We start from the raw sequence: 27,615 nt of genomic DNA, 5'->3' as shown, positions 1-27,615 counted from the left end.
TGTTTTCACCTCCATCCCTATTCCAGACACAGAGCTGCAGTTCCCTCACAAATGTCACAGTGTCTGCGTGATCTTCCCCCAGCCCTGGCTCCCACAGGGACTCCATTCCATGGGAAACAGAAGCTCCAGCCTCACACCAAACAGGGGGGCAGACCCCACACCAGACAGCACGGCAGGGCCTGACCCCAGCCCCAAACCAGCCAGGGGGGACAGCCCCAGCCCCACACCATATGGGGGGCCTGACCCCCAGGGAGGCCCAGGTCACACAGGGGACTGAGCCCCACATCCTGTGAGACACAGGCTGACCCCCAGACCCCCACATCATACTGGGGTCCTGATCTCAGCCCCACAGCATTCAAGGTACCAGGCCCCCAACTGCAGGCCCCCTCAACATTCAGGGGACCTGACTGCCTGGCCCCACACCACAGAGGGCTCACAGCCCCACAAAGGGCTCACAGCCCCACAGAGCACACAGGGCTCACAGCCTCACCCCACACAGGGCTCACGGCCCCACACAGGGCTCACGGCCCCACAGAGCACACAGGGCTCACAGCCTCACCCCACACAGGGCTCACAGCCCCACCCCCACACAGGATTCACAGCCCCACACAGGGCTCACGGCCCCACAGAGCACACAGGGCTCACAGCCTCACCCCACACAGGGCTCACAGCCCCACCCCCACACAGGATTCACAGCCCCACACAGGGCTCACAGCCCCACAGAGCACACAGGGCTCACAGCCTCACCCCACACAGGGCTCACGGCCCCACAGAGGGCTCACGGCCCCACAGAGGGCTCACGGCCCCACACAGGGCTCACGGCCCCACCCCCACACAGGATTCACAGCCCCACACAGGGCTCACGGCCTCACCCCACACAGGGCTCACGGCCCCACAGAGCACACAGGGCTCACAGCCCCACCCCACACAAGGCTCACGGCCCCACACAGGGCTCACCCCACACCGTGTCCACCTCCCCCCCATCTCAGACACCCCCCGATCTCACCCCTCAGCCCCCCCATCCCCTCTCTCCGTCGCCCCCGGAACGCGCTGCCCCCGGAACGCCCGTGCGCGGCCGCGGTTCGCGGGTCCGGGCGGTGGCGGGGCGGTGCCGCGGGCGCGCAGGCGCCGCTCCCGCCCGGCGCCATCGCGGCTGCTGCGGCCACCCCGGGCCGGCCATGGCCACCGACTCGTGGGCCCTGGCCGTGGACGAGCAGGAGGCGGCGGCCGAGTCGGTGAGTTCGCGCCGGGGCCCGCGGGGGCTCGGGATGGCCCGGCCCGGTCCAGCGGCGCGGGGTCCCACGGGCCGCGCGGCCCCCGCCGCCTCCTCACAGAAAACAGCGATCGGGGAAACACTTTTTCGCCCCATTTTCTGCCGTGGGGACGGGGAGGGCCCGGGGTATCGGGTTGTCCCTGGGCTTGGGCTCTTCTTTTATAAGCAAAAACCCCATTTAATTTTTTTTTTTACTTACCATTATTTTTTCAGTTTCTTCTCCTTCATCCATTTTTTGCATATCCAAAGGGCAGAGACGTCCCTGCCGTCCCCCTCACCCTCCATCCAGACACTGCATCGCTTCAGGCACTCACCCAGCCTCAGCTCTGTCTTCCAGCATCCAAAAAAATTCTCTCTTTCTCTCATATTTGTTTAATGAAAAGATGCAACTTTGTGCCTCAAAAGAATTGTTTTCTATTTTTTCTGAGCTGCTCAACCACTGTGCTTGGGCACAGAACCCTTACTGGGCCCCTGGATATGGGGAAGACCCTCGGGGCTGCTCTCCCTTCACATCTCAGGTGGTGAAACAAACTCATCCTGGGGCAGCTTGTGCTGGCCAGGACTGTGCGTGGATCCTGTTTCCATCATGGAATGCTGATTTTCTCCCATTTTCCATCAGCAGAACTATTAGGGAGTGGAGGCTACAGGACAGAAAACAACCCCTTCTCTGTGTTGTTCTTACAGCTTATAAAAACTTGTATTTGTGTTAAAACTCTTGCTTAGAAATAGTTGTATTAAAACTCTTGAAATCAAGTTCCTCTTGTATCTTCATCCCTTCCAGCTGAGCAGGGTTTGTGCAGTACTTTATAAATCCAAAGCTTAGGTTTTCCTGGCTGGAATTAGAATATAGGGAGCCTTTGAATTTCTCTGATCTTGTGTTTTTCCTCATTTCTAGCTGAGCACTTTACACCTGAAGGATGAAAAAACCAAACCAGATGCCAATGGTGAGTTCCAGCTGCTCAGATGGGGTTGGAAAGGGTGGAATGTTCCCCCTGTGGGGTCCAGAGCACTGCTGACAAAGTAAATTCCTGATAAATCATGAAATTCCAGAAGAGCTGAGACTAAGCAGCAGCACAGACTAAATATTGTGGTGTCTTCAGGGAGCTGTGTGAGCAGAATCCATTGGTGGGGTTGCTAAACTCCACTTGGAGCCTGGGTTTCCTCTGCACAGCAATGGAGCAGGGCAGTTCTCCTCAGGAAAATGAGCTGTTTTGTAGCTTTTCCCACAATATTTCAAAGCTCTGGGGGTGTGGGCTGTCCCTGAGGCCTGACCTCACCTGTGCCCCCCAAAACTGTTCCAATTCAGGTGCCGTTGTCAAGGCAGATGACAATGTGGAGAAGACGGAGGATGAGGAGAAGGGTAAGTGCCTTCCTGAAAAAAGCTTTGGCAAGGAAATTAATTTAATATCATTATTAATTGTGATTATATTGATTTAATATATGCTTAAAGTAAGTCTGCCTTATGTCTCAGGACCGCTGATCTTGTATCCTGCCCCAAGGACTTAATTGTAAGACATGTCCTTCCTCCAAAATACTTTTAAAGGCATTGTGTCCTGTAATAACTTGGGAGACTCCTGGATTAGAGTGGAGAGAAATAAGGGGATAGCAGTATCCTCAAGGCAGGACTGGATACAGGAGCAATTGGATAACCTGGAGCTGGGATTGCTGTAGCAACCAACAGTTGCGTTTATGCAGTGGCTGTTCAGAGGTGGGTAACGGCTCAAAATCTTTCAGAAGGTGGTTTTAGGGAGCAGATCTAGCAGCAAAACCCCAGAGTGCAGCAGTTTAACCTTGTTTGGATCTCCCTTATCCTCAGCCCTTGTGTTTCAGCTCTGGAATCTTTTGAAGTACCATTTATCCTCAAAATTTCCTTAAAAATAAAACTCTAAGATGTGTGTGCCCACATGTCAGAGTGAGGCTTGCGGCAGCCTTACACTGTCCCAGGTAGATGCTAAAGCTAAAATAATCTTAAATAAGCAGAAATCTGGATCTGTTAAAGGCCTCCTTAGAACAGTGCTCATTTGGTTTGTCTTCCTGGGTATTAAAAGGGGGAATCTCTGGGATCTCTTGATGTCTCATCCAGGAATTTTGGGCTCCTCAAGCCATTACATTCTTCTAATGAAGAATTTCAGTATTTGGAGGGATTTTGTCCCTTTTAACTGGCTCAGGAGTTCAGTGGGAGCAAGACCTGGAGCAGGCTGTGACTGATGGATTTATGTTTTCCACCTCCTTTCTTAGAGGACAGAGCTGCCCAGTCCTTACTGAACAAGCTGATCCGCAGTAACCTGGTTGACACCACAAATCAGGTGGAGGTGCTGCAGAGGGACCCCACATCACCCCTCTACTCCGTCAAGTCTTTCGAGGAGCTGCGCCTGTAAGTGCCTGCTGGGATGAGCCAGAACCTTCTCCGCATGGAGCTGTTAAATCCTGGGATCAGATACATTAAATAGGCTCCCTTATAATTGTATTTTTCAGTTTGTTGTGGGCAGCCTTATTAGTAAACTCTGGAAGAGCAGTTCTACTAAAACTACCAGAGCAGGTGTGAGTTTGGAGCCCATCAGGTAGTTGGAACCTTTCCTCACGTCCTGAAAAATTCCCTGGTTGCATAGGAGACACCACTCAAAAGTACATGGGTTTGTGTTTCAGGTTACTGCCAAGGTGTCATTAATAAATGAGTATCATTTGTATTATTTAAATGCAAAGGAGAGTTGGTTTATCTGGGTGCCTGGTGGGGGTTTCCATCTGAAACAACAGCAGTGACAGCACAAAGGGAAAAGCTTATCTTTTCCAGCAATACTGGATTTATGTATTGGAGAGACCAGTCTTTTCTGACTTCTTTCCCACTGGAAACCTTTACCAGTGCAGCTTTCAAGTGATGATAAGTATATTTAAGGCATGACAGATGGATATATTTTGAAGAGTGTGTCCTGTTGGGACTGTTGTGCTCACACTGATCTCAGGTTTGTTGCTCTACAAGCTCTACAGGGCAATGGGAGCTAAGGAGCATTCTCCCTTTGAAATGTCAGGATGTTTTGCTTTGTTAGTGTTAGTGGTTGAATGTCTACAAAAAGAAGCTGAGGTCCTGCAGTGCCTGTTAGACTAATTCCTGTGTTTCGAAAGGCAAACAATCCCAGGGAGTTAATGACAGGGACAGCCAGCCTAATTGAGTCTTCATTTTGTTATGACTCGGGGTATCCTTGGCAACTGGTGCAGTTGGGCTTTGTCTGTCCTTGCTTGGAGCAGCACAAGGTTACGTTTTCAAAGAGCTTTTGTTCCAGCCATCGTTGGAAAGTAATACAGGATTTTTGCAAAAGCCCGTTGTGCTGAATAGGGAGTTACTGCAGTGGGAAATGCAGGCAGGAGACCTGTAACCTTCTTTGAAAGGAGAGCCCTTCTGAGAGCACTCCCAGCCTCCAGGGAGCACTCGGGGGTCATCAGCTGAGAGCTTCCAGCACCATAACCTGGATTTAGGTTGTTCTGGGGTCTCCTTGTCTACACAAGTGTCTGCTGAGAGTAGAAAGCTCCCTCAAGAGAAAGCAGTAGATGAGAGTTTGCTGGCCAGCAGTGTCACCATGCAGTTCTGGGTGTGAGGGCTGGCTTGCACCCACGATCACAAGGTGTAGTCACAGCAAACTGAGCATTTACCTGAGCCAGCTTCGCTCAGTTGTATTAGAGAATCCACACGACTTCCTGAAGTCCTTGCAATGATCTCATGATCCCTTCATCCTGTTCCTCATGTACTGAGATCGCTTTGTCCTGTGTTTGAGTCATCGAGGAGTGATAATTTTGGCACCAAGCTTAGGTATGGCTGAGGAAATGGGATTGGCCTGAAGGACAGGATTAATGCTTTCTGCTCTGGGATTCCTGGATTGTCTGAAAAGCTGCTTTGAACAAGCTGGCCTTAGACACAGGCTTTGCCCTCGAGCTGGGACAGGTAGGCTGACTTATTAAATCCAGGGGTTTTTCCAAAGCTTCCTCTCCAAACTTCTGCTGTCACTTGTGCTTCCAGATGCTGACCACAGTTGTTTCACAGGTGGGATTGTGGCAGGGACAGCTCTAGGTCATCTTCTCAAGGGTTTTTCTCACTTTTTTTTTACACAAATGAAAACTAAACGGACTTTAATAGGTCTCAATATAAAAATTTCTCTTTTCAGGAAGCCACAGCTCCTGCAAGGAGTCTATGCCATGGGCTTCAACAGACCATCTAAGATCCAAGAGAATGCCCTGCCCATGATGCTTGCTGAACCGTACGTACACATTCTTCCTACTCCCTCCCAGAATAGAAGGATTTGAAAGGTTCAGTGTGCTGCTCCTGGATTTTGGCTGGGAGGAGGGTGATGGAGAAACTCTTGGGGTATGGAGAAAGGGTTCCCATGCCACGGTGTTTCTGTGGTTATTAACTGTGTGACAGCAGCCCTGGATTTGTCCTTTTCCTAGGTCTCGTACTGAACACGCAGTGCTGTGCTGTTTGGGAGGGCATTCCCATTTTCCTCATTCGTTTGGGAAGAAATAATAGGAAATAGCTCAGAAATCCCAGGTTGGTGGGAGTAGCTGAGGTGCTGGTTTTCCTCTCCACAACCCTGAGCTGGAATGTGTATGATACTGAGACACTGGGGAAGACGATTGAAATGGGAACTACTGAGAGATAACCACAGTTCTGCTTCCAAATCTTCATAATTGAGACACAGTGAAGGGGAGTGTTGGGCAGGAAGTAATTCCTGCCCCATGGAGTGTAGCTGGTCAGGTTGGCCATGGATCCAGAGCAGGGGTAAATGTGACAGGATTCAAATGCCACCGTGGTGCTTCACCCTCTGAGCTGTGCCTGCTGTGCCCCCAGCCCGCAGAACCTCATCGCACAGTCGCAGTCTGGTACTGGCAAGACAGCTGCCTTCGTCCTGGCCATGCTCAGCAGGGTTGAGCCTGGGAACAAGTATCCACAGGTAAAGTTTGTGGGATGTGGCTGGTTCGGGGCGTTCCGTGGTGGTGCAGTGCCATCTAGTGACGAGCCTGAGCTGCTGGGAGGCCTTCAGATGTAAATTCATGGCTTGATGGGGCCATGGCGTTATTTCTTTAAAGGGGATGGAGGTTTGGGGGTTTATCAAAATGCCTTCAGTGCAAAAGATGTGGATTGTGCTTAAAGCTTGTTCCTGTCAATCCTTCCTGTGCATCACACAGGATGCCGTTGTTCTGTGAGGAGTTAAATCTTTCTGGGAGGACTTAAATCAGAGAAATAGTGCAGCCTGAAGAGTGTTGGGTAAGTGGGTTTGGGGTGGAAGAGAAGGTAACTGTGACAACAGAGCAGACAATGCCCAGAAGGGACTTTTTAAATCCAATTTCCTCATGGAATGGTTGAGAAACTGTTCAGCCACTTGCCTGTTCATCTTGAAGAAAACTTCAACAAGGATTTTAAAAAGCAAGTATGATAGTGTTGTCCTGGATGTTGATCATCTCACTCGTTATCCTTCTGTTCCTCCAGTGTTTGTGCCTTTCCCCAACATACGAGCTGGCACTTCAAACAGGGAAAGTGATTGAACAGATGGGAAACTTCTACCCAGAGCTGAAACTTGCGTACGCTGTCCGAGGCAACAAACGTGAGTAAGGGGAAACATTACAGGCAGGAATGAGAGAATGAGACTCCTCAGGTGCACCAGAGCAGCCAGGTGGTGAAATAGCTGGGTCAGAGAGGGCCAGAGCATTTCCCTGCCTGCAGAGCCACCCTAGAGCAGCCCTTCCTTCTGTCTCGGCAGTGGAGAGGGGGCAGAAGATCTCGGAGCAGATCGTAATCGGCACACCCGGCACCGTGCTGGACTGGTGTTCCAAACTGAAGTTCATCGATCCCAAGAAGATCAAGGTGTTTGTGCTGGATGAGGCGGATGTGATGATCGCAACCCAGGGCCACCAGGACCAGAGCATCCGCATTCAGAGGTACAGACCGGTGCCACAGGCACAGCGGGGCTGCACTCAGGACCTCTGTCCTCACTGATGAAGCAACAAGATTTAAATGACAGATCAGCTCTAGTCCTGGTGGTTAATAGAGGCACAATGTGAGGGGATGACAAGCAGTTTCATTTCCTTACAGAATAAAAATCCTGTCCCTGGAGCAGGGTTTATTCCTTTTTAAGAAGGCAAGTGTGGATGCCTGTGGTCCATGAGGGAGTGATCATGGGCGGGTAAGATTGGTATTAATCTTTCCAGCCACTGAAATAACTGGTTCCAGGGTTATGGTTCTCCTTTGCCCGTAGCATGAATTCCATCAGGCTATCAGGAGATGACAGTGTTGTGTGAGAACCCTCCCTATTTCTCTTTCTTTCAGAATGCTTCCCAGGGACTGCCAGATGCTCCTGTTCTCAGCTACTTTTGAGGATTCTGTGTGGAAGTTTGCTCAAAAAGTTGTTCCTGACCCAAACATTATCAAACTGAAGCGCGAGGAGGAGACCCTGGACACCATCAAGCAGTATTATGTTCTGTGCAATAACAGAGATGAGAAGTTCCGGGCCCTCTGTAACATCTACGGCGCCATCACCATCGCCCAGGCCATGATCTTCTGCCACGTGAGTGCTTCCAGGGAACGTCAGTCCTAGTGACCCCCTCTATGTCTGCTAGTGCCAAAACCAAGCCAGAAAGTGAGAACAAAATTGCCCTTTGTGGCTTCTCTGGCTCCGTCTTGGATTGAAATCCTGAAAGCCATGTTAGCGCTGGCTGGTTTGATTCTCTGGGTTTGTCCATCCAGGAGGCAGCATTGGACTTTTGTATTCCTGAATGGTTGTTGTTATCCCTGAAGTCCTCTGAAGCAAAGATCAGAGTAATGCACGTTTTTCCAAAACTCTGAACTACTGAAAAAAAAGTGGGGTTGGAAAATGGGTGAAAATAGGGCAGAATGAGGGATTGGGAAGTCTTTTGCTTCTGTAGCTGATACAGAGCTGTTCCTGGGACTCCACTTCCCTCGGGTAATTGAGGATACACCTCTGGGATCTCACTGTGAATCACACTGACTTTGTTTTCTTTTTCTGGAAGCCACCATAATAACTTTTAGGGAAAAATCAGTGCTGACAGCACAGAACAGCCAGCCAAAATGAGACAGACAGGATGAAAGTGTTTGGAATCTGCTGCAGCAGTTTGCTTTTAGGCTGTGTAAAGACATAATTGGAGCTCAAAAAACTGTATCATAATTGGGAACTGTTTAATTCAAGGCTGTGCAGAGCCTCTGTGGGATTTCACAGCTACGTTCAGGTCTGACCCTGCCGTTTTCCAAGCTGAGTAGTTGTGGTTTTGTGACAATTTTCAGGAGTTTTCAGTGTACATGTGTAATGTCAGTCTCCAGAAGGGTGAAATCAAAGGAGCAGAGCACAAAGAAAACATCTCCTTTATTAATCAAGGGCTCCTGTGGTGGCAGAGGTGTATTGTCCTCCTTCTGATACAGTTTGTAACGGGGACAAAAACTGAGCAGCCACTGAGCTTCCAGTGGGCCCCCAGAGAGGTTTCTTGCTGCTTTCCAACATTAAAACCCCCTCCCAAATGTGGGGCTGGCTGTGTGTTCCAGACTCGGAAGACGGCGGGGTGGCTGGCGGCGGAGCTGTCCAGGGAGGGCCATCAGGTGGCATTGCTCAGCGGGGAGATGATGGTGGAGCAGAGAGCTGCCGTGATCGAGCGCTTCCGAGAGGGCAAGGAGAAGGTGCTGGTGACCACAAACGTCTGTGCCAGAGGTAGGACACGGCAGACCAGGGCCAGGGAGGGCTGGAAGCAGCACTCCCTAAGATAACACACACCCCTGGCCAGCTCGCAGGGAGAATTCGCCTCCTCAGGGGTTCCAGTTGGGAGAAATTGGTGTCCTTACACTGTGTGCCTGTGGGCAAACACAGGATTCCTTGTTGGTTCCCTGCTGCTTGAGATGGACAAGTCCATCCTGTGAGAATCTGGCACCAAGCCTGCCTTGCCCTTGCTGACCTTCAGGGTTTGCAGTGAGCAGGTGCCCAAGTACGGAAAACTGAAAATAGGAAAATCCAGTTCACTGTCCCAGTAGGAATTTGTGGTGTAATTTGACATCCTAGACAGTTAAGACAGGATCCTACTTAGAAAAAAACAAGTGGTCTTTAGAGCTTTGCAGAGGAAGAGTGTTTCCAAAATACGTAAGTGCCTTTGGCTGTTTCAGTGAGATTCTCTAACAGCTCAACAGGTTTTATTTCCAAGTACCCTGTAGGAATATTGTGGAAAAGCTCCATTTCAGAGTCTGAGGAGGCTGTTCCTACTCTAAAAGGATTTAAGTGAAGTTGTGTAACCCGATGCTTTCTTTTTGTCAGGGATCGATGTAGAGCAGGTCTCTGTTGTTATCAATTTTGACCTTCCTGTGGACAAGGATGGAAATCCAGACAACGAGACCTACCTGCACCGGATCGGCCGCACCGGCCGCTTCGGCAAGCGAGGGCTGGCCATTAACATGGTGGACAGCAAGCACAGCATGAACATTCTCAACAGAATCCAGGAACATTTCAGTACGTACCCTCAGGCTTTCTTCTTTCTCTGAGCTGCTGAACTGCTGCAGAATTGGACTCGGTGGATGCTGAGCAGGTCTCCAGTGTTTGTGGAGCCTTAAGCAGGTGGCAGAGGAGCACAGCAGAGGTGTTTGGTGTAGTGTCACTTGGGATTGTGACCTGCTGCCTGTGACAGGAGCAGAATAAATCAGGCTGTGTTTGCTGGCTGCCTGGGTAGTCCTTGAAGTGGATGTTCCAGGGGTGGGTAACACTGGAGTACCCAGAGGTGCCTTTGCTAAAAGGAAACAGTTTTAATTTGTGTTTTTAAAACCTGACTGAACATTCCCTGATAAAGCAGAGCTGAGGTCCAGCTGGGGAGAGCAGCGTTCCCTTCTCTGCTCAGTGTTACAAAATCTGACTTATTTCTCTTCTTTCCCAGACAAAAAGATAAACAAATTGGATACTGACGACTTGGATGAAATTGAGAAGATAAATAACTGAAATAGCTGCTGGAACTGGTGTGTGCCCTGCTGTGGAAGCTCTCCCACTACAATTGGATCAGCGTTTGGATTGGCACAGCCTCTCGGCTTGTCCCGAAAAGGACTCTTCAAGATACGAGTACACAAAAATTACCTCATTTTCAAAATTGCAGTTGGACTTCAAATTGTGCAACTATGGGGAGAAAGAGGAAATGTTTACAGAAGCTTTTAACATTTCTTAGTTTAGCCTTAAAATGGGATGATCTTTGGAATTCTGAGAAATACACTTGCCAAAAGAGAGGCAATAGGGAATTATCTAAAATTTTAAAAGAAAAAAAAAACATTCTTGCCTTTAATTGGAATAATGTGCAGCATTAACCTGATCAGTTTCAATTCAACAGCTGAATATATAACGGACATTAGGAAAGGAAAAAAAAAAGAAAAACCAAAAGCCCCAAACAAGGCAGCTGGTTTTTGGCTAAATACTCAACTTGTACAAACTAGGATGTCCTTCTCTTTGGCACTCCCCTGAGCTCTTTAAGACTCATTTCTGGCTTCCTGGTGGATTTGCCCTGCTTTTCCTTCCATAAATTGTCCTGAGGATGTCTCCAGTAGCTCCTCCTCACAGACACAGGTGCCGTGTTGCTTTTGCTGGGCAGTATTTTCTTTTCCTTTGTCCTGGATTTGTTGGGATGGCCGCTCTCCGTGACGTGGGTGGTGGTGACACTACAGAAGTTCATCCCAAGTGTTTAACCTGGCTTCGGTGTGGGTGGGTGGGGTGGGAGGGGCAGTATGAAAGGAACTGTACTAATGAACTGTCTGATTAAATTCACCTCTGTGAATTAAATTCACCATGTGATTAAATGCACCGTGCTGTGAAGCTCAGCATGGATAATGTACAGAGCTGTTGGGCTTCACCCATCAGATACAGGAATAAAAGAACAAAAACAAAAAAATCATGATAGCCTGGATTGACCAAAAGAATTTACCCTTAAAACACCGAATTTACCTGTTACAGTATGTTTCAGTACCAGAGTTTTGAGTTAAATTGCTCAGCCAAATTGCAGGTGGGAAGTGCTCCATAGTGCAAAATAGGTCATTGGTCCCTGCCCCAGGGTGTTCCATGGAGAAGGAAGGATTCACAACTCCTGGAGAAGGAAGGATGACACCTGTGTGTTGGAAGCACTCTGGTGCACACAGCTGGAAGCTGTGGGCTGTTCCCTCAGCCCTGTCTCCAGGAGAAGGAGGCTCCTGAACCAGAACTTAGGGTGCACAGCTCTTTGTTGGGGGGAAATGGGACATGCGTGAGCAGCCATGGGCCTGCTACTCAGTGTGGGAATCATGTCAAAACAAATGTATAAATTGTAAATTTAAACTGAATTGTTTTCTTTGCAATTTTGGCCATCATATTCTGTTCAAAGACAGGAACATGGATCCTTTTACCAAGTAAAAAAAGGCTCATTTAAAATGTACCTAAAATTTTAGGAAATGTGCACCCTTTTATCAATTTGTATAAAGGCTTTAGTGAAGAAAAAAAAAAACCAGCTTAAAATTAAACTTTTTGTATTCTGGGGTGTATCTATTTTTATTCTGTTGGAATCCTATTTAAAGTGGCAGGTGAGTGAGTGCTTTCGTGTGGAGTGGAAGACTTGATTTAATCACCTACTTTCCTAGTACAGCTGAATGACCTGGTGACAGCAGAGTATTGGCCTGAATTGTCATGGAAGCTGCTGCTGGTCCTGTGTGCTGTTTCTAATGTACTTTTAATTGGAATTAAAGAACACATACTGAACAATCCCTGTGCTGACTTCTTGCTTGAATACTTTGTTGGTGTTTTTAAAAAGCCTCAGGTAAGGACATTCCCAGCCAAAAGTCCTGGTACGTTTTGTATTTGTGACCTCCTCATCCTGTAACAGACTGAATTTTAATGCTGAAATTCTTAAAAGATTCCCACAAAGAAGGCCGTTAAATGATGCCACACAATAAATGAGGTCAGATAAACATTGTTCTTCCCCCCTGTGCTTCTTGTTCTGGACTTGGCAGAGTTGCTGCTAAAATCTTCCCAGAACAGTTGTGAAGGGAAGAGGAGGAGAACTGAGGGAGAAAAGAGGTGTTTTCCCTGTGCTGTGCTTGCCTAGATCAAGACTTGATACTTTTTGCCCATCTTTGGAGATGCTGTAGGCTTAGTGAGGTGATTAGAACCAAACTCATCCAGCTTTATCTTAGATATCCAGGAGGAACATCCTCCAGCAGGAGAAGTCCACTGTGAGCCAAGTTATTGAATTGTCTGACTCTTCTGTTCTTGCTCAGAGCCCCTGTGCTCTCACACCTGCCTGGTGGTCCCCAGCTTGTCTCTGATCCAAAGTGCTTCCTCCTTGGCTCCAATCTTGCATCCAGCACGGGATGCAGATCCAAACTCCAGGAGGGTGGTTGTAGAGGGCAGCTGACCATCCAAAGGCCGATTTGTGCAGCCCCTGAGCATTTGCCATGGAATTAAAGGTTTCTTAAGAGCAGGTGTGATGGATAAACCTCAGCTCACGTAAATCATCTGACGTTCAAGTTTCAGCCTAAAAGGTTTTATTTAACACAGGATGGAAACGCTCCGAAATGTAGGAGTAACACAGTACAGACAACAGGCAGAGAAAGGGAATTAACTACCTAACACTGAAGGAACATGGAAAATGATCCTTTCTCCAATGAAATACTTGGTGGCTCTGCTGAAGGCATCCATGTGTTTCAATATCTGGGACTGCTGCTGAGCGATTCCCATCACCGACAGCAGCAGGTACCACTGTTCCATCAGGTACTGGCTTTACAAAGCTGCTGGACCCTCTGCACTGATTTAGCATCAGGTTCCACACGTAGCCAGTGCCAGCATCAGCTTTCTGCTCCTGTGCTGAGTTGGTTTGGCAAGTTACACTGAGCTTTGAAATAAATTGGGTTTGCCTCAAAACATTTAAACTCACTCATCTGTGTGGCAAGTGGTTCATACTTTAAGGAGATTAAAAATTATTGCCTTTGAAATGCCATCAGAAACTAGGAGGTATTTCTCCTTGTTTTAGCACAAGCACATTGTGTTTGCCTAAACCTGCCAAGGCACCCAACCAGCCTTTTAATGATGGTTTAGTAAAACATGGCTTACTCCTTGAGCCAATTCCCAGTCAAATCCCATTAATACCTTACTTAAAAATTCCCAAAGCAGCACTTGCTTCTCGGACTAACTCGCTTCAGTGTAGAGGTGTTAAATGGAATTATCTGTAACATCCCTTAATGATCCATCTGTTCTTACCTATGGATCACATGAGCCGAATAAGAGAAGGAAAGCTATGGAGAAAATCCTCCTCAAGACAGCCAAAATAATAATTATTTGTTCTTAAAAAGATGATTTAATCACAGTTAAGAGCTGGACTGAGGTTAGTCAGAAAGACCTGAGCCCTCACAGGTATTTTACGATCACTCTTGCAATTTAATACTTCACAATAACCCATTAATGTGTCTATACTGTTATTTCCAGATGGTTTTGGGGTTTGATCGCCTTTTCAGTCTCTTGAGAAGATGTTTAGGATAATGAGAAGCTAGTGAAGGTGGTCCTGTAGCTAAACCAGTTCTGTTTCTACTTTCCCAAATGGTGCTTCTGCATTCAGAGAAGTGGTACCTTCCCAAAATATAGAAAAGGACAAGGGGAAAGGCCTTGAAAACTTGAGTTTTCAAAGAATATCAGCAACTTCAACAAACCAAAAAGGCTGAAGGTTGGTGGCGCTGAGGCAGAAATTTGTGATGGCACTTCGACTCAAGCTGCTCTGTCTCAATCAGGTTTATGCATCTGAAATACTATTTCAAGACATAGCCATAACTCCGCTTCACAGGGATTTTGTGGGAGATGGAAGAGAAAGAAGTAGGCACAGGAAGCATCAGACTCTCAGTTTTTTGGAAGCAGCAATGCACCTCACTGGGCAGAACAACCCAAGGCATCTCTGTGTGCCTAAAGATCTGCTGCATCGTGCTGCTCGTCCTGTCGGATGCACAGCACGGACTTGTGGAGGATCCCACATTCCTGAAGGGACTTTGTAAGGTCAGAGAAGCTCCTCCGGGGCACTTCCATGGTTTCAATGCTGCAGTGTTGGTAGTTGGCATAAAGTTTCTGTCCTGCCACAGCAAGGACTGTCTGGAGACTATCAGAGGGCTTGAAGTGGTGCTCAAACCTCTGCCCAGAGGGAGACCGGACAGCGAGCAGCACGTGCGGCTCTTCCAGGCTTGCAGGGGACATCCAAGGGCTCTCGTGCCTCGCTTGCTGTCCCCACTGCTCGGGGGCACAGTGCATGTGTGAGCTGCCCTCAGTGGGAATGTCACTTCCTGACAATGTGCTGGCAGATCCCTGTTCTCCAGAAAGAGTCTTGATGCCTTCTGAAGCGTCCTCCTGCCCCTCACTCACTTCCAGCCGGTTGGTCCGTTCAGCCAGCGCTTCCACGGCGTCGCTCCCTGCGCCCTTCCGGACGATGGAGGGGAGCACCCGGTACTTGTTCAGGGACGAGGAGGTTTTCAAAGGCACTTGCTGCAGGAGCTTTGGGATTTTCTCAGGAGACACCTGGCTGGGTGGGAACTCCGGTTTTGTGAGTGATGCTCTCCGGCTGTTCACTAATTCCCGAGGAGAGGCTGCCGGCACGTGGCACGGACAGGCTTCCATGCCCTGAGGGTGGCTCATGCTTCGCCTCTGTCCCTTGGCAGATTTGGGCCTGGTGACGTGCATGGTGACAGTGCTGGCCCACGGCAGAGTGGCTGTGCCCAGAGGGAAGCAGAGCTGAGCTGGTGCAAAGTCCAGGAAAGCCGCTGTGGCCATCGCACCTGCAGGCCGGGAGCAGAGGGAAAAGTTACAGGAACTGGCCAGGAAGACTCTAGAAAAGTTCAATCTCCCTGTGACTCCCACCTTGTGCTGCGTGTCAGGTCATAATAGAATAAATCTGGGGTATCACGGCGTGGGCAGGCAGCAACCCTGTGGTGCAGTAAGGGCTGAGTCACAGAGGGGGGGGAGATGTGTTATTTGTAGGGACTGGCTTTGGCAGGAATTGTGGAAAGTTGACCCAGAGCTTTGGGAGGTTGTGCCCTTAGCCACTGAATGTTCTTTCCTTTGATGGAAAGAACAATTATTTTCTTCTGAAGCTGGAAACTCAGTGCAAACAGGAGATGAGTGAAGCTCCGAGCACAGCTCTGGCCTTTCCACTGTTCCTGCAGTGGCAGGTTCAGTTCCCGTTGTGGATTTTGGGATAAGACTGACTACACTTCATATTTTAGAGATATCTCAAGACCACTGAGATTGAAAAACCCTGACTCAATACACAGAAACCTGTTCTGACTCTCCTGTGACCAAAAGCTGCTTAACAGTGAATGATTTACCTGAGGGAATGGCAGGGGGGTTTAGGTTGGATATCAGGAAAGGTTTTTCCCCCAGAGGGTGCTGGGCACTGCCCAGGCTCCCCAGGGAATGGGCACGGCCCTGAGGCTGCCAGAGCTCCAGGAGCGTTTGGACAGCGCTGCCAGGGATGCCCAGGGTGGGGTTGTTGGGGTGTCTGTGCAGGGCCAGGGGCTGGACTCTGATCCTTGTGGGTCCCTTCCACCTGAGGATATTCCATGGTTCTGTGATAGAACCTCCACATCTGCTGCATGTTCCCCAAAGGAAGTTGCGCTCGGAGCACTCGGCTATGCCAGGACAGGCAGCCCGGCCATGGGGTCACAACCTCACAACAACACTTTGGAGAAGTGCCACAGGGAACCTCATCTTCTGTTCCTGTGGGTTTCATGGCAGCATTTACTGAGGGGGCAAAAAAAGGTCATCTTGGATTGCTTGGCGTTCTCCAGAAATGACACAGTCACACTCGGCTGCTGTTTGTCACCCCAGCAGCGAGCGGGTCAATGCAAACCTCACCGAGGTCAGCAAAGCCAAGGGCAAAACCTTACAGCTGGGTTGGGCCAATCCCAGGCACACCTGGGTGGAGAAGGGATGAAGAGCAGTCCTGGGAGAAGAACAACCTACAGAGCTGCCTCCAGCTCAAGGGCCCCCAGCAAAGGAAGGACATGGAGCTGCTGGAGAGAGTCTAGAGGATGCACCAGGATGATCAGAGGGATGAAGCAGCTCTGCTGGGAGGAAAGGCTGCGAGAGTTGGGATTGTTCAGCCCAGAGAGAGAAGGCTCCAGGATGACCTAACTGTGGCCTCCCAGTACCTGAAGGCAGCTGACAGGAAAGATGGAGAGAGACTTTTTCCAAGGGCTTGGAGTGCCAGGACAAGGGGGAATGGCTTCCCAGTGACAGAGGGCAGGGTTAGATGGGATATTGGGAAGGAATCGTTCCCTGTGAGGTGGGGGAGGCCCTGGCACAGGGTGCCCAGAGAAGCTGTGGCTGCTCCTGGATCCCTGGCAGTGTCCAAGGCCAGGTTGGACATTGGGGCTTGGAGCAGCCTGGGAGAGTGGAAGGAGCCCCTGCCCATGGCAGGGGATGGAACAAGATGGGCTTTAGGTTCCCTTCGAATCCAACCCCTTCTGGGGTTCTATTCTAAACCAAACTAACAGAGGGAACAGCCCCTGTGGCACTTTGCCAGCAATGTGTTTGTTATTTAACACCTGATTTCTCCTCCAGCTCAGCACGGCCAAGGCAGAGTCCCAGCACACCCTGCCCAGCCCCAGCTGACAGACCTGCCCGTCCCGAGCCTCCAGCGGAGCTGGACAGGGACACTCGCCCAGGTGACCCACCCCAGTCTCCCCGGAGCCTGTGGGAGGGACGGGGGCTGTGCCTTCCCTTTACTGCCGCTAACAAATGAACTCCAAGGCAACAACGCACTGAGGCAGAACTCCCAAGCACACGGGAGCACCTACAAATATCCCCAGTGACGCTGCCACTTCCAAGAATAAACCCCCAACCAACCAACCTGGCAAAGCCCTGGTGAGACCCTCCGCGAGTGTCTGTACCGCCCCAGCACGGTGTATGTGAGAGAGGAGAGGCTGAAAACACGCGGTCTGCTGAGGGGTGGGATGGGGACCCGCAGCCACGGAGGGCTGTGCCCACAGGTGCCCCCAAAACGATGACCCCAGGGCCTGGGAGATGGGCACTTCCCACCCCCGACCTACAGCACGGGATCACAGGCTGGGTCAGGCTGGAAGGGACAATGGCAGCTCATCTGGTGCCACCTCCCTGCTCCAGCAGGGTCAGCCCGAGCACAGCACACAGGATTCTGCCGATGGGTCCGGAACATCTCCAGTGAGGGACACTCCGCACCCTCTCTGGGCAATGCATTCCAGGTGTTTAAAGAAGTTCTTCCTTATGTTCGGGTGGAACTTCCTGCACATCAGTCCCTGCCCGCTGCCCCTTGTCCCGGTGAGGGCTGGCACAGCCCCAGGCAGAGCCCTCAGTGCCACAGCCTGGCCGGGGCCACAGCCGGGCCCCACGGCAGCAGCGCAGCCCCGCCGGCAGAGCCCGGCCCTCGAGCGCGGCTCCACAGACCCGGAACCAGACCCCGGTCCTTCCCCCGGCCCCGGCCCCGGTCCCGCATCGGCCCCGGTCCCGCAGCGGCCCCGCCGGCCTCACCTGCCCCGCGCCCGCCGCACGACGCCGTTGCCGTGGCGACAGCGGCACTTCCGGGCGCGCGCGACGCCCCGCCCCGCCCCCCGGCGCGCGCGGGAACGGGAACGGGAATGGGAACGGGAACGGGGACGGGAACGGGAACGGGGATGGGAACGGGGACGGGAACGGGAACGGGGATGGGAACGGGAACGGGGACGGGAACGGGGATGGGAACGGGGACGGGAACGGGAACGGGGATGGGAACGGGAACGGGGACGGGAACGGGGATGGGAACGGGGACGGGAACGGGAACGGGGACGGGAACGGGAACGGGGACGGGAACGGGGATGGGAACGGGGATGGGAACGGGAACGGGGACGGGAACGGGGATGGGAACGGGGACGGGAACGGGAACGGGAACGGGAACGGGAACGGGGACGGGAACGGGGATGGGAACGGGGACGGGGATGGGAACGGGGACGGGAACCGGAACGGGAACCGGAACGGGAACCGGAACGGGGACGGGAACGGGCACGGGAACTGGAACGGGAACGGGAACTGGAACGGGAACGGGGACGGGAACGGGAACGGGAACGGGGATGGGAACGGGAATGGGAACGGGAACGGGGACGGGAACGGGAACGGGGACGGGAACGGCAACGGGAACGGGGACGGCAACGGGGACGGGGACGGGAACGGGAATGGGAATGGGAACGGGAACCGGACGGGGACGGGAACCGGAACGGGGACGGGAACGGGGACAGGACGGGGACGGGAACCGGAACGGGAACGGGGTGGGGACGGAGACGGGGACGGAAATGGGAACGGGGATGGGGACGGGGACGGGGATGGATGGGAACGGGAACGGATGGGAATGGGAATGGGAATGGATGGGAACGGGAATGGGAATGGGAATGGGAATGGGAATGGGAACGGATGGGAATGGGAATGGGAATGGGAACGGGAATGGGAATGGGAATGGGAACGGGAACGGGGACGGGAACGGGAACGGGAACGGGGACGGGACGGGAACGGGGCGGGGACGGGGACAGAGACAGGGACGGAAATGGGAACAGGGACGGGGACGGGGATGGATGGGAACGGGAATGGATGGGGACGGGAATGGGAATGGATGGGAACGGGAATGGGAATGGATGGGAACGGGAACGGATGGGGACGGGAACGGGGACGGGACGGGAACGGGACAGGAACAGGGAATGGATGGGAACGGGAACGGATGGGGACGGGAATGGGAATGGATGGGAACGGGAATGGGAACGGATGGGAATGGGAATGGGAATGGGAATGGGAATGGGAATGGGAATGGGAATGGGAATGGGAACGGAGATGGGAGCAGGCAGGAATGGGACAGCCGGGATGTCCCGGGGTGGATCCAGAGATGGAGCCAGGGCTGGGAACAGCTGGGATGTCCCGGGGTGGATACAGGGATGGGAACAACCAGGATGTTGTTGGCGGGGTGGATGGAACCAGGGCTGGGAACGGCTGGGATGTCCCAGTGTGGTCCCGGGGGACGTCCCCAGGCTCAGGGAATGCCGTGACCCGCTGTGGGCTCTGCACGGGGCCGTGACACGGCCTCAGGCCTCGGCATGGCACAGGAGCAGCCCCGTGACGTTGGGAAGGTTCCGGGGGCTTCGCCCACCACAAAGGGGGTGGCTCAGGGGGGAGCAGGGGGTGGCTCAGGGGGGAGCGGGGTGTGGCTCAGGGGGGAGCAGGGGGTGGCTCAGGGGGGAGCAGGGGTGGCTCAGGGGCCTCTCCCAAACTCCACCCGCGGGTGACTGTGGAACCCGGGGTGTCCCAGCCCTCCTTCAGGAATTCTCATTCCTCCAACCCACCCAAAGCAAAACCACAATGATGTCACCCTGCTTAAATACCCAAATCTGGGGTTGAACCCCAGCGGTTTGAAACCAAGGCGTTACAGCTCGTCCTGAGCAAAGGCAGCAGGATGGGAGCACCAAGACAGAGTTTAACCTCCCTGTGACATTATTCAGTGACCGCTGAATAAAACCAGACAAATAAACCCCAAACTCACGAATTGTGATGAAAACACCTTAAAAAATTACACTTCACCCACAAGATCACGTGGGGACCTAAAACAACTCTTGTGGGGGAGTTTGTGCTGGGAAAGCTGCAGCTGGGAGGGAGGGGGAGTCCTCCTGATCCCCCCGACTACAAATGATCCCTGAGTCAGTTTTCCTTCTGGGAACACCCCACAAAACACCGACCTTCCCATCTCTCCCCGTTAATCCCTTTCTAAACCCACTCCTATTTCAAGCCCCCACTAACAGATGCCCATCGAAGGCAGCAAGAAACAAGCAATAAATATCCACCATAAACTTGGGGTCCCCACCCTGCGGGGCGGGAGGATCAAGGCGAACCTGCACACTGAAAATAAATAAAATAATTAGGGAAATAGTTTCCTATCAGCTCACCGCAGGCCAGGATGTGTAGCAACGCTGCTGGGAAAACAGGCGCGTTGCAGATCAAAGCACAAAGGGGTATTTGCACCTCAATAGGGCCCTGAACAAACAGATGGGTGGGTGATACCCGGCTCTGCTTGCTCCATAGGCTGAAGGCTGAAAAGTTCCACATTTCCAGTGGGATAATAACTTCCACAGGTGGTTTTTAAGCCCTCGAGTTTGTGGGTTAGTTAAAGACAGGGTTTAGCTTTGTGTGGGTGCTCCCCTGAGATCCTCCACAGAGAGGGAGGGCCTAAAATGAGAGGATTCAGTTAAAACCATGTGTGGATCCCAAATCCATGTGATCCCAGCCCTCTGCTCTCCTTTTACATCTCTGGACAATGCTTTTCACACAAATTTGTCCAAACTCTACAGCGAACCCCCAGATTTTCCCCCCAAATCCAAGGGCCTGCAACACCAAAGCAGGAGCAGCACAGATTATGACTACCACAGTGGGGGAAACCTTCTGCAATGGAAGCATTTTGTGGAGGAGGTGGGAAAGGGATTGATTAATTAATTATTAGGGATGCTATGGTTTTAAAAGTCAGGTGGGGAAAGCAGGGGCTGGGGTTGTCATTGTGGCATTTTGGAGTGGTTTCTTGTGCAGATGGCGAGTGGGGAGGCAGGTGAGAGGTTGCTGCCCATCCTTAACAGGCTTGGATGGGGATTTATTCCACTTGCAGCAAGAAATAAAAGGTTAGAGGGAAGGAAAACCCAGGGACAGACAGAGAGCTCTGCCACCTTGGAGGACAGCCAAGAGGTTGAAGTCCCTTCCATGTCAGTTTTGGTGGCCCTTGGGAATTTCAACAAAAGTTTCTCTTCTTGACTCCAGAGCAGTCATTTCAGTCATTTCTTCACAATTCCCAACCCGAATTCCCTTCCCCAGGAGTGTGGTAATCCCTGAGGGTGGGGCCCTGCATATCGCCCGATACCCGCGCTTGTGTCTGTGTTTGCTCTTGGCCCCACTGTTTCGAGGGAAAACAGCAGCTTTTGTTCCTTATCTCCTCTGGTTTTCTGCCTCCCCCGTGTCTCTGTATCATGTTTGGCTTATGGTAATTAAATAAACTGTATTCCCAAAGCATTCCAAGTCGGGTTTCCATGGCTTTTCCAGCCTTTGCTGCTGGTGGTTTAATTCCACAGACCCCTTGCCCCCTGGGTAGACAGGAAAACCTGAGGGCAGGACAGGAAAACTGCAGACCCAGGAACTGCAATCCTGGTGTTCGCTCTCTCCCTTGCAATTTGGCAAGGCCAGATTTGGATGCAGCCATGGATTTGGGGAGGTGGTGGCAAGGAAGGAGCCAAGTGAAATCATCTTTGAGGCTTCAGGGAGTGAGTTGGCAAAGCCAAGGCAACACTGAGCCCAACGTGCTGCCTCTAAACCTGGAACAAGGATTGAACAGCCTCTGAGGTGCCATCCTGGATGTAAATCCATCCCATCTCTCCAGCCACCAAATCCCATGGATTTTAAAACCATGGCCAAGGCCTTGACTGGCCTCACACAGGGATGGAGACGGCCTCGTGCCCAGGGATGAGCGAGATGATGGAGGGAGTGTTGGTGCTCACTGCTGTGGGAAAACTCGTGGGTTTTGGGCAAGAGAAGGATGGGAATCTGCTCCCTGTTCCAGGAAAGCCCAGCTCGGAACGACACACGCCGTCAGCACAGATAGAGGAGGGGGTGGGCCTCGCAGACATATAAACCCACCCCGCTGCGCCGGCGGCGTTGGAGCTGCAGGTCCGGGTGGGGTAAGGAGAGGGGATTTCACTGCCCTGGTGCTCAGCAGGCAGCTCAGGGCACGGGGGGAGGGCTGCAGGTCCTGAGCTGCTCCACCAGCCCCGGGCAGGATGAGCCACCACGTCCCTGCCAGGAGCCACATCCCAAAACTGGGATAAAGAACCGTCAGGATTCACTCGGTGATGCCTTACAATGCTGTGTATCCACAGTGACACAACTGTCACCTGAGGCATTGCCCGGGTGCGCCCAGCTGGGTCCATGCCCCTCATGGGGGCACTGGAGGAGCCTCTGTCCTGCCCCCGGTTCATCGCCCGTCCTTGTTGTTCCCTCTCCAGGGCAGCCCCAGGATGAGGAATCTCCTCCTTGCCGTGCTCCTGGCTTGTGGTAAGTGCCCTGCTGTCCCTGGCCAGGCCGGGATCCACGTACAAACCCCAAGTCTTTGTGAACAACTCAGGTTTTTTTAAATCTGGCTGTTTCTCTCTAGTGCTTTGTGTAGAAGTGCTGCAGTCCTGGAGGGCTTTGTCATGGGGAGGCTTTGGGATGCTGAGATCCATATTTATTTTGGGAGGCCCTGGAGCCTGTTGTCACCTTTCCTGCCTGTGCCAAGCCCATGGCTGATCCTGGTGATGGAGGATTGCAGTTTGCAGCACAGCAGAGCCAGTCCATAGGGCAAAATATCTCGTGCCAGACCAAATCCAGAGGCTGTAAAAGCCAGACTGTAAAAGCCATCCTCCCTGTGAGGGTGGCCCTGGCACAGGCTGACCAGAGGAGCTGTGGCTGCCCCAGTCCCGGCAGTGTCCAAGGCCAGGTTGGACGGGGCTTGGAGCAGCCTGGGACAGTGGTGGAAGGTGTCCCTGCCCATGGCAGGAGGTGGAACAAGACGGGCGTTGAGGTTCCCTTCCAACCCAAACCATTCCATGATTCTGTGATTCCATAATTCTGGAGGAGGGGGATAAAGCTTCTCATGGTTCAAGCCCTGAAAGTGCACATATCCAGCAATGCCAGATCAGCTTAATGCCCGTGCCGGTGCGAGGTGCAGGGAATGGCACCGGGCTCCCCGCTCTGCTCCGGCACGAGCCCATCCTGTGCCCCCGCAGGGCTGCTCCCGGCTGGCACCAGCGTCCTGGAGCTGGAGCGGATGATCAGGGTGGCCACGGGGAAGAGCGCCCTGCTGTCCTACAGCTGGTACGGCTGTTTCTGCGGCATCGGGGGCACCGGGACCCCCGTGGATCCCACTGACCGGTGAGTACCCAGAACAGCATCACCGCTCCCAGCCTGCGGTCCCTAAAAGCCCCTCACTGGCAGCCTCCCAGCCCTGGGTGGGGTTTGCACCGTTTCCCAGCCAAGTCCCGCTGCTGCCTTGCCGCCTCCTCCTCCTCCTGGTCGCCTTAAATTTGAGGCTGGACTTTCCTCTGCCCTCCAGGTGTGGCGAGGGAGGGTTTGGGGGCCGCGGTTTGACGTGGGGTCCCTGCAGGTGCTGCCAAGCCCACGACTGCTGCTACAGGAGGCTGAGAGAGGGCAAGTGCAGCCCCCTGATCACCCCGTACAGCTTCTCCTCCACCGACGGGCACGTCACCTGCAGTGAGTACCGAGCGGGGAGTGCGGAGCAGCACTGCTCCCCGAGACACCCCATCCCCGGAGCAGGGCACACAGGAGAGCATCCTCTGCATGAATCCAGCCCCATTCCCGGCCGCCTGGGATAATTAAATGGGCACTGAGGATGTGGGCAGGTTGGGGAGGGCAAGCACGGGGACACGCTGCTCTTTCCCCTTCCCCCGATGCCTCCGGCCGGGAAAGCCGCCGCAGGGCTCCGTGTTCCCCCCGCAGGTGACGAGCAGAGCTGGTGCGAGAGAGAGACCTGCCTGTGTGACACCGCGGTGGCCTCGTGCTTCGCGAGCACCCTGCATTCCTACAACAATTCCTACCGCTTCTACTTCAAGCTCAAATGCCAAGGAAGCAAGCTGCAGTGCTGAGGAGGGGGAATCGGCACACAGAGTTCCAGATTTTGGCTGGTTTTTACCCCAGCAAGAAAGGCCTGGGTTGGGGGCTGAGAAAAGGCAGAGCCCCCGAGGCTCCCTGTGAGGTGCTGCTCAGGGTGAGAAGGGCACACACACCATGGATGGAGACCCACCAGCTCCTGGAAAGACACACCAGCGTCCTCTTTTTTGTCCCTTCCTCCTCTCTTGATTTTATTTCCCAGCAAAGATAATAAAGAGATACAATAAAAGGGATGCAAACTGGTTCTCCGTGGCGTTTTCCTGTAAGGGCTGCTGAGATTGAGGCACTGCAACTGTGGCTGCCGAATTTGGGGAGCACTTCTGCGTCCCACACCTCAGCCACAACATCTGCCTGACACCCCAGTATTTCCATGGTCCCCACAGGGCTGTAATTCACAGATCTGTCCCAATGTGAAGCACTAAGTTTGGGGAACAGGTTGCCCAGAGCAGCTGTGGCTGCCCCTGCGTCCCTGGCAGTGTCCAAGGCCAGGCTGGACGGGGCTTGGAGCAGCCTGGGACAGTGGAAGGTGTCCCTGCCCATGGCAGGGGATGGCTCTAAGGTCCCTCCCAACCCAAACCAAGCTGGGATTCTGGGATTCTATGAATTTCTAATTCCTAGCTCAGAAGGCACATCCAAACAGCTTTGTGAGGAACACTAACTAAACAAAACAGTCCCGGCAATACAATGACAGGCTTCACATCACGATGGATTTTAAGTTGTATATTATTTTTATGTTCCTCTGGTCCAGAGTCAGGACAACCTGAAGCACAGCTCAGCACAGGGAGAAGCTCACAGGAGTAGCCCCAGTATCTTCTGGGATGTTTGGCCTCTGGCACGTGAGGATTTTAGTCGGAATGACAGAAATGCTCTTTTATATCTATTTCCTGTTATAAACCATTCCATACACGGCATTTCATAGAAACACATTTTCTTATACAAACACGCTAAAAGTGGGAAAACAGCGTGAGTACATAAACTGATTGCAAATGATTAATGAGGCAGTAATTAGCCCGAGGAGCATTAACGAGCTGTGGGCAATTCAGATAAGCACAAGGCAAGGGACAAAGTAAGGGACAAAGCAGAGCTAGAATCAGGGCTTGGCTGAACACTTTGTCAGTGGAGGACAACAAAAAACTATTTTTCCAACACGTAAGACAAAAGACACAGACAGATCACCTTCCTTCCTGAACATCCCTCCCAAACCAAAGCAGTCTGGGATTCCATGACTCTTGGACATAAGGGCTAAAGAGTAATCATCCACAGAGGAAGGAAGATTTCAAAGCCTTGACCACTTAGATGAGGCAAATGCTAATTCAGGAGGGCAGTTGATTGAATGGTTTCTGCTGAAGGGTGGAATGGGGGGGGCGGAAAAACCACAAGGATAGAAATAAAGGGAAGCTGCACTTTCTCACCTCAGAACATTCATTTTGCTTCTCTGTTTTTTCATGGTGAGCGAAGGTGTAATCATCCAGTGTCTGCCCAGCCTTGTGTCTCTTGGAACTGAACGTTTAGAGATGCTTTCAGTGTTGCCCATAAACTTTTCCCAGAGAACTGATAAATCTCCCTGAACCACCTTACACCCCCTTGAAAGCCCCAAACCTGCTTTGTCCATGCCCAGCCTGAACCAGGGCTGCTCTTTTCCCCCCTGATGCGGCTCCTTGGTGCTGAGAAGGGCAGAGGAGAAGGCCCTTGGGCATCTCTGACTGAGGCAAGAGGGTGTTTGCTTCCTCCTTGGCCTGGAAGTGACGCTGCTTTTCCACCTCATCCCACGCAGCAGCCACCCCGTGCATGGGGTACGGAGCCGGGGCGTTGGGGGATTTCTGACATTCCTCGAAAGGGGAAGGATGGCACCTTCCCCTTCACAGGAAAGCCCAGTCAGCGAGATTTGGGTAAAGGAGCCCCAGGCAGATGGGAACGAACTATATAAAGCAAGCCCAGTTGGCTGCAGAGCACTGCAAGCCAGCAGGGCTTTCCCAAGGTAAGTGGGGATGCAGGATCGGATGGAGGATTGCTTTTCCTTCTTTTCCTCCTCTAACCAGAAGCTGCGCTGCAAGTGGGGGGTGAGTGCCATGCTGGGGAAGCAGGATTGAAGGAGATGCTGCCTGAGACGCCAGCCCAGAAGAAGAGCAGCGGGTGCAGCCCTCGAGAGCTGATCATCCCTCCAATTTTTCTGCCTTTCCCCTGATTTTTGCTTTTTCCCACCCCTCCACCATCTGATTCCCATCACTTCCCATCCCTGACACTTTGTGCTGAAACAATGGGTGCATCCCTATGCCCCTCACCTCTCCTAGTCCCTGGAGAGAGGGAGCATCCCTGCTCTTGGATGAGGAGGGAAATAAAGAAGGTGGTGGTTGGTATCACAGGGAATGGTTTGGTTTCCTCCCCCAGAGCTGTCAGAAGGATGAACTCTCTCTTTGGCCTCGCTGTGCTGTTTGCTTGGGGTAAGTGTCCTCTCTCAGTCCCAAGGCTCTCTGTGCAGTTACATTCATTGAAATTAGGACCAGGCTGGTGATTTCTTCACCAGCTCTCCCAGACGTGCAACAGCTCTCCTGCACCAAGCTGGGAACAAATTTCCTCTCCATTGCATTATGATTTCTAAGACATCACCACCTAGGTGCCAGTTTGGGGGCTGAAGAGATGGAGCTGCTGCTGGGGGGGGCAGGGACTCAGCGTGATCTCCCTGATTTCCCCCCTCCAGGCTTGTCCCCAGCCCACGGGAGCCTCTTGCAGCTGCACCAGATGATCTCGGAGGCAACAGGGAAAAACGCTCTTCTGCATTACGGCTTCTACGGCTGCTACTGCGGCCTGGGGGGCAAGGGGCACCCCAAGGATGCCACAGACAGGTGAGAATCCACTTAAAAGCCCCCTGGCCGGACACGTTCTTGAATATTTTTCAGTTTATGGGGTGAGGGGGAGAAAATTCCATCCCTTAAAGCTTCGATCTCCCGTGCAGATGCTGCCAGCTGCACGATACTTGCTACCAAAACCTCCTGAACTACCACTGCAATGCCAAGACACGGCTCTACCACTACAGCTGGCACCATGACAGCCTCTCCTGCAGTGAGTAGGGCCCTGGAAAAGGGGGTGTCACCCCCACCTCCCCTCCCCCCCAAAGCCGGGGCTGACCCTGAGCTCCCCTCGTCCCGCAGGTAACGGCTCCCGGTGCTCCTTCTTGTCCTGTGAGTGCGACCGCAGCCTGGCGCTGTGCCTGAGGAGAAACGTCAGGAGCTACAGGAAACTCTACCAGTTCTACCCCAACAAGCTGTGCTGGTGATGGGAGCTGGGATGCGGGGCCGGAGCATGCGCGGGTCCGCGCCGGGATCGCCCTTCATCCCTGCCTGTGCTGACCACACCAGAGCTGCTGTAAATTAAATCAACGCGCAAATAAACAATGTTCTTGTTCAGCGTCCTCGCTCCTCTGAGACCTGCTGCTGGGCAGGGAGAGAAATCCCCGTAAATAATCAACATCTTCCCAAAACTTTCCAAGAACTCCGTCTCGGCCCCTGCGTCACTCGAGGCTGCAGCCCACGGGGAGAGGGGGCTGGCCGGGGGGGAAGGGGCGTAGCATTCCGTGGGTTTGGGACAGACGAGTCATTTTGGAGCTTCCAGTTGGAGCTCGCGGGCTGGACACGGAGGGCC

General features: G+C 52.6%; 4 protein-coding genes across 6 annotated transcripts; 3 read left to right on the top strand and 1 right to left on the bottom strand.

Annotated features, from left to right (window-relative positions):
* Window positions 1-1,115: 1,115 nt before the first annotated feature.
* Window positions 1,116-10,994, top strand: LOC138121430 (ATP-dependent RNA helicase DDX19B). Of its 3 annotated transcripts, XM_069034932.1 has the most exons (12): window positions 1,116-1,235; window positions 2,169-2,217; window positions 2,580-2,633; window positions 3,512-3,647; window positions 5,428-5,520; window positions 6,111-6,213; window positions 6,750-6,864; window positions 7,021-7,198; window positions 7,587-7,824; window positions 8,814-8,976; window positions 9,571-9,762; window positions 10,181-10,994. In XM_069034932.1, the coding sequence occupies exons 1-12, from the start codon at window positions 1,179-1,181 to the stop codon at window positions 10,240-10,242; spliced, it is 1,440 nt and encodes a 479-aa protein (XP_068891033.1). In that variant the 5' UTR covers window positions 1,116-1,178; the 3' UTR covers window positions 10,243-10,994. The 3 variants fall into 3 exon arrangements, with proteins under 3 accessions (XP_068891033.1, XP_068891034.1, XP_068891035.1); XM_069034933.1 differs by lacking the exons at window positions 1,116-1,235; window positions 2,169-2,217; window positions 2,580-2,633 and adding an exon at window positions 2,882-2,981; XM_069034934.1 differs by lacking the exons at window positions 1,116-1,235; window positions 2,169-2,217; window positions 2,580-2,633 and having other exon boundaries at window positions 3,564-3,651; window positions 5,432-5,520.
* UBXN10 (UBX domain protein 10) lies at window positions 10,992-17,832 on the bottom strand. The gene is made up of 2 exons (XM_069034936.1): window positions 17,794-17,832; window positions 10,992-15,062 (listed from the first exon to the last, which is right to left on the bottom strand). The coding sequence occupies exon 2, from the start codon at window positions 15,055-15,057 to the stop codon at window positions 14,203-14,205; it is 855 nt and encodes a 284-aa protein (XP_068891037.1). The 5' UTR covers window positions 15,058-15,062; window positions 17,794-17,832; the 3' UTR covers window positions 10,992-14,202.
* Window positions 17,833-22,325: 4,493 nt separating this feature from the next.
* LOC138121433 (phospholipase A2, membrane associated-like) lies at window positions 22,326-23,951 on the top strand. The gene is made up of 4 exons (XM_069034937.1): window positions 22,326-22,362; window positions 23,076-23,220; window positions 23,453-23,559; window positions 23,806-23,951. The coding sequence occupies exons 1-4, from the start codon at window positions 22,326-22,328 to the stop codon at window positions 23,949-23,951; spliced, it is 435 nt and encodes a 144-aa protein (XP_068891038.1).
* A 590-nt stretch (window positions 23,952-24,541) lies between these two features.
* On the top strand, window positions 24,542-27,250 carry LOC138121435 (basic phospholipase A2 CoaTx-II-like). Its single transcript, XM_069034938.1, is given in 6 exon segments — window positions 24,542-25,954; window positions 26,268-26,313; window positions 26,315-26,417; window positions 26,675-26,819; window positions 26,930-27,036; window positions 27,126-27,250. Coding segments are annotated over 6 exon segments (660 nt in total). The 5' UTR covers window positions 24,542-25,820.
* Window positions 27,251-27,615: the final 365 nt, after the last annotated feature.

Source organism: Aphelocoma coerulescens, chromosome 21, assembly GCF_041296385.1.
Source record: "Aphelocoma coerulescens isolate FSJ_1873_10779 chromosome 21, UR_Acoe_1.0, whole genome shotgun sequence".
Lineage (NCBI taxonomy): Eukaryota > Metazoa > Chordata > Aves > Passeriformes > Corvidae > Aphelocoma > Aphelocoma coerulescens.
The sequence above is the reverse complement of the archived record's forward strand: the minus strand, read 5'-3'. Positions and strand labels throughout refer to the sequence as shown.

Coding starts and splice junctions, on each gene's coding strand:
- LOC138121430 (XM_069034932.1), top strand. CDS start 1,179: ATGGCCACCGACTCGTGGGCCCTGGCCGTGGACGAGCAGGAGGCGGCG. Junction 2,634..3,511: donor GACGGAGGATGAGGAGAAGG/GTAAGTGCCTTC, acceptor CTCCTTTCTTAG/AGGACAGAGCTGCCCAGTCC. Junction 8,977..9,570: donor CACAAACGTCTGTGCCAGAG/GTAGGACACGGC, acceptor TCTTTTTGTCAG/GGATCGATGTAGAGCAGGTC.
- LOC138121433 (XM_069034937.1), top strand. CDS start 22,326: ATGAGGAATCTCCTCCTTGCCGTGCTCCTGGCTTGTG. Junction 22,363..23,075: donor TGCCGTGCTCCTGGCTTGTG/GTAAGTGCCCTG, acceptor GTGCCCCCGCAG/GGCTGCTCCCGGCTGGCACC. Junction 23,221..23,452: donor CCCGTGGATCCCACTGACCG/GTGAGTACCCAG, acceptor GGGTCCCTGCAG/GTGCTGCCAAGCCCACGACT.
- UBXN10 (XM_069034936.1), bottom strand. CDS start 15,057: ATGGCCACAGCGGCTTTCCTGGACTTTGCACCAGCTCAGCTCTGCTTC.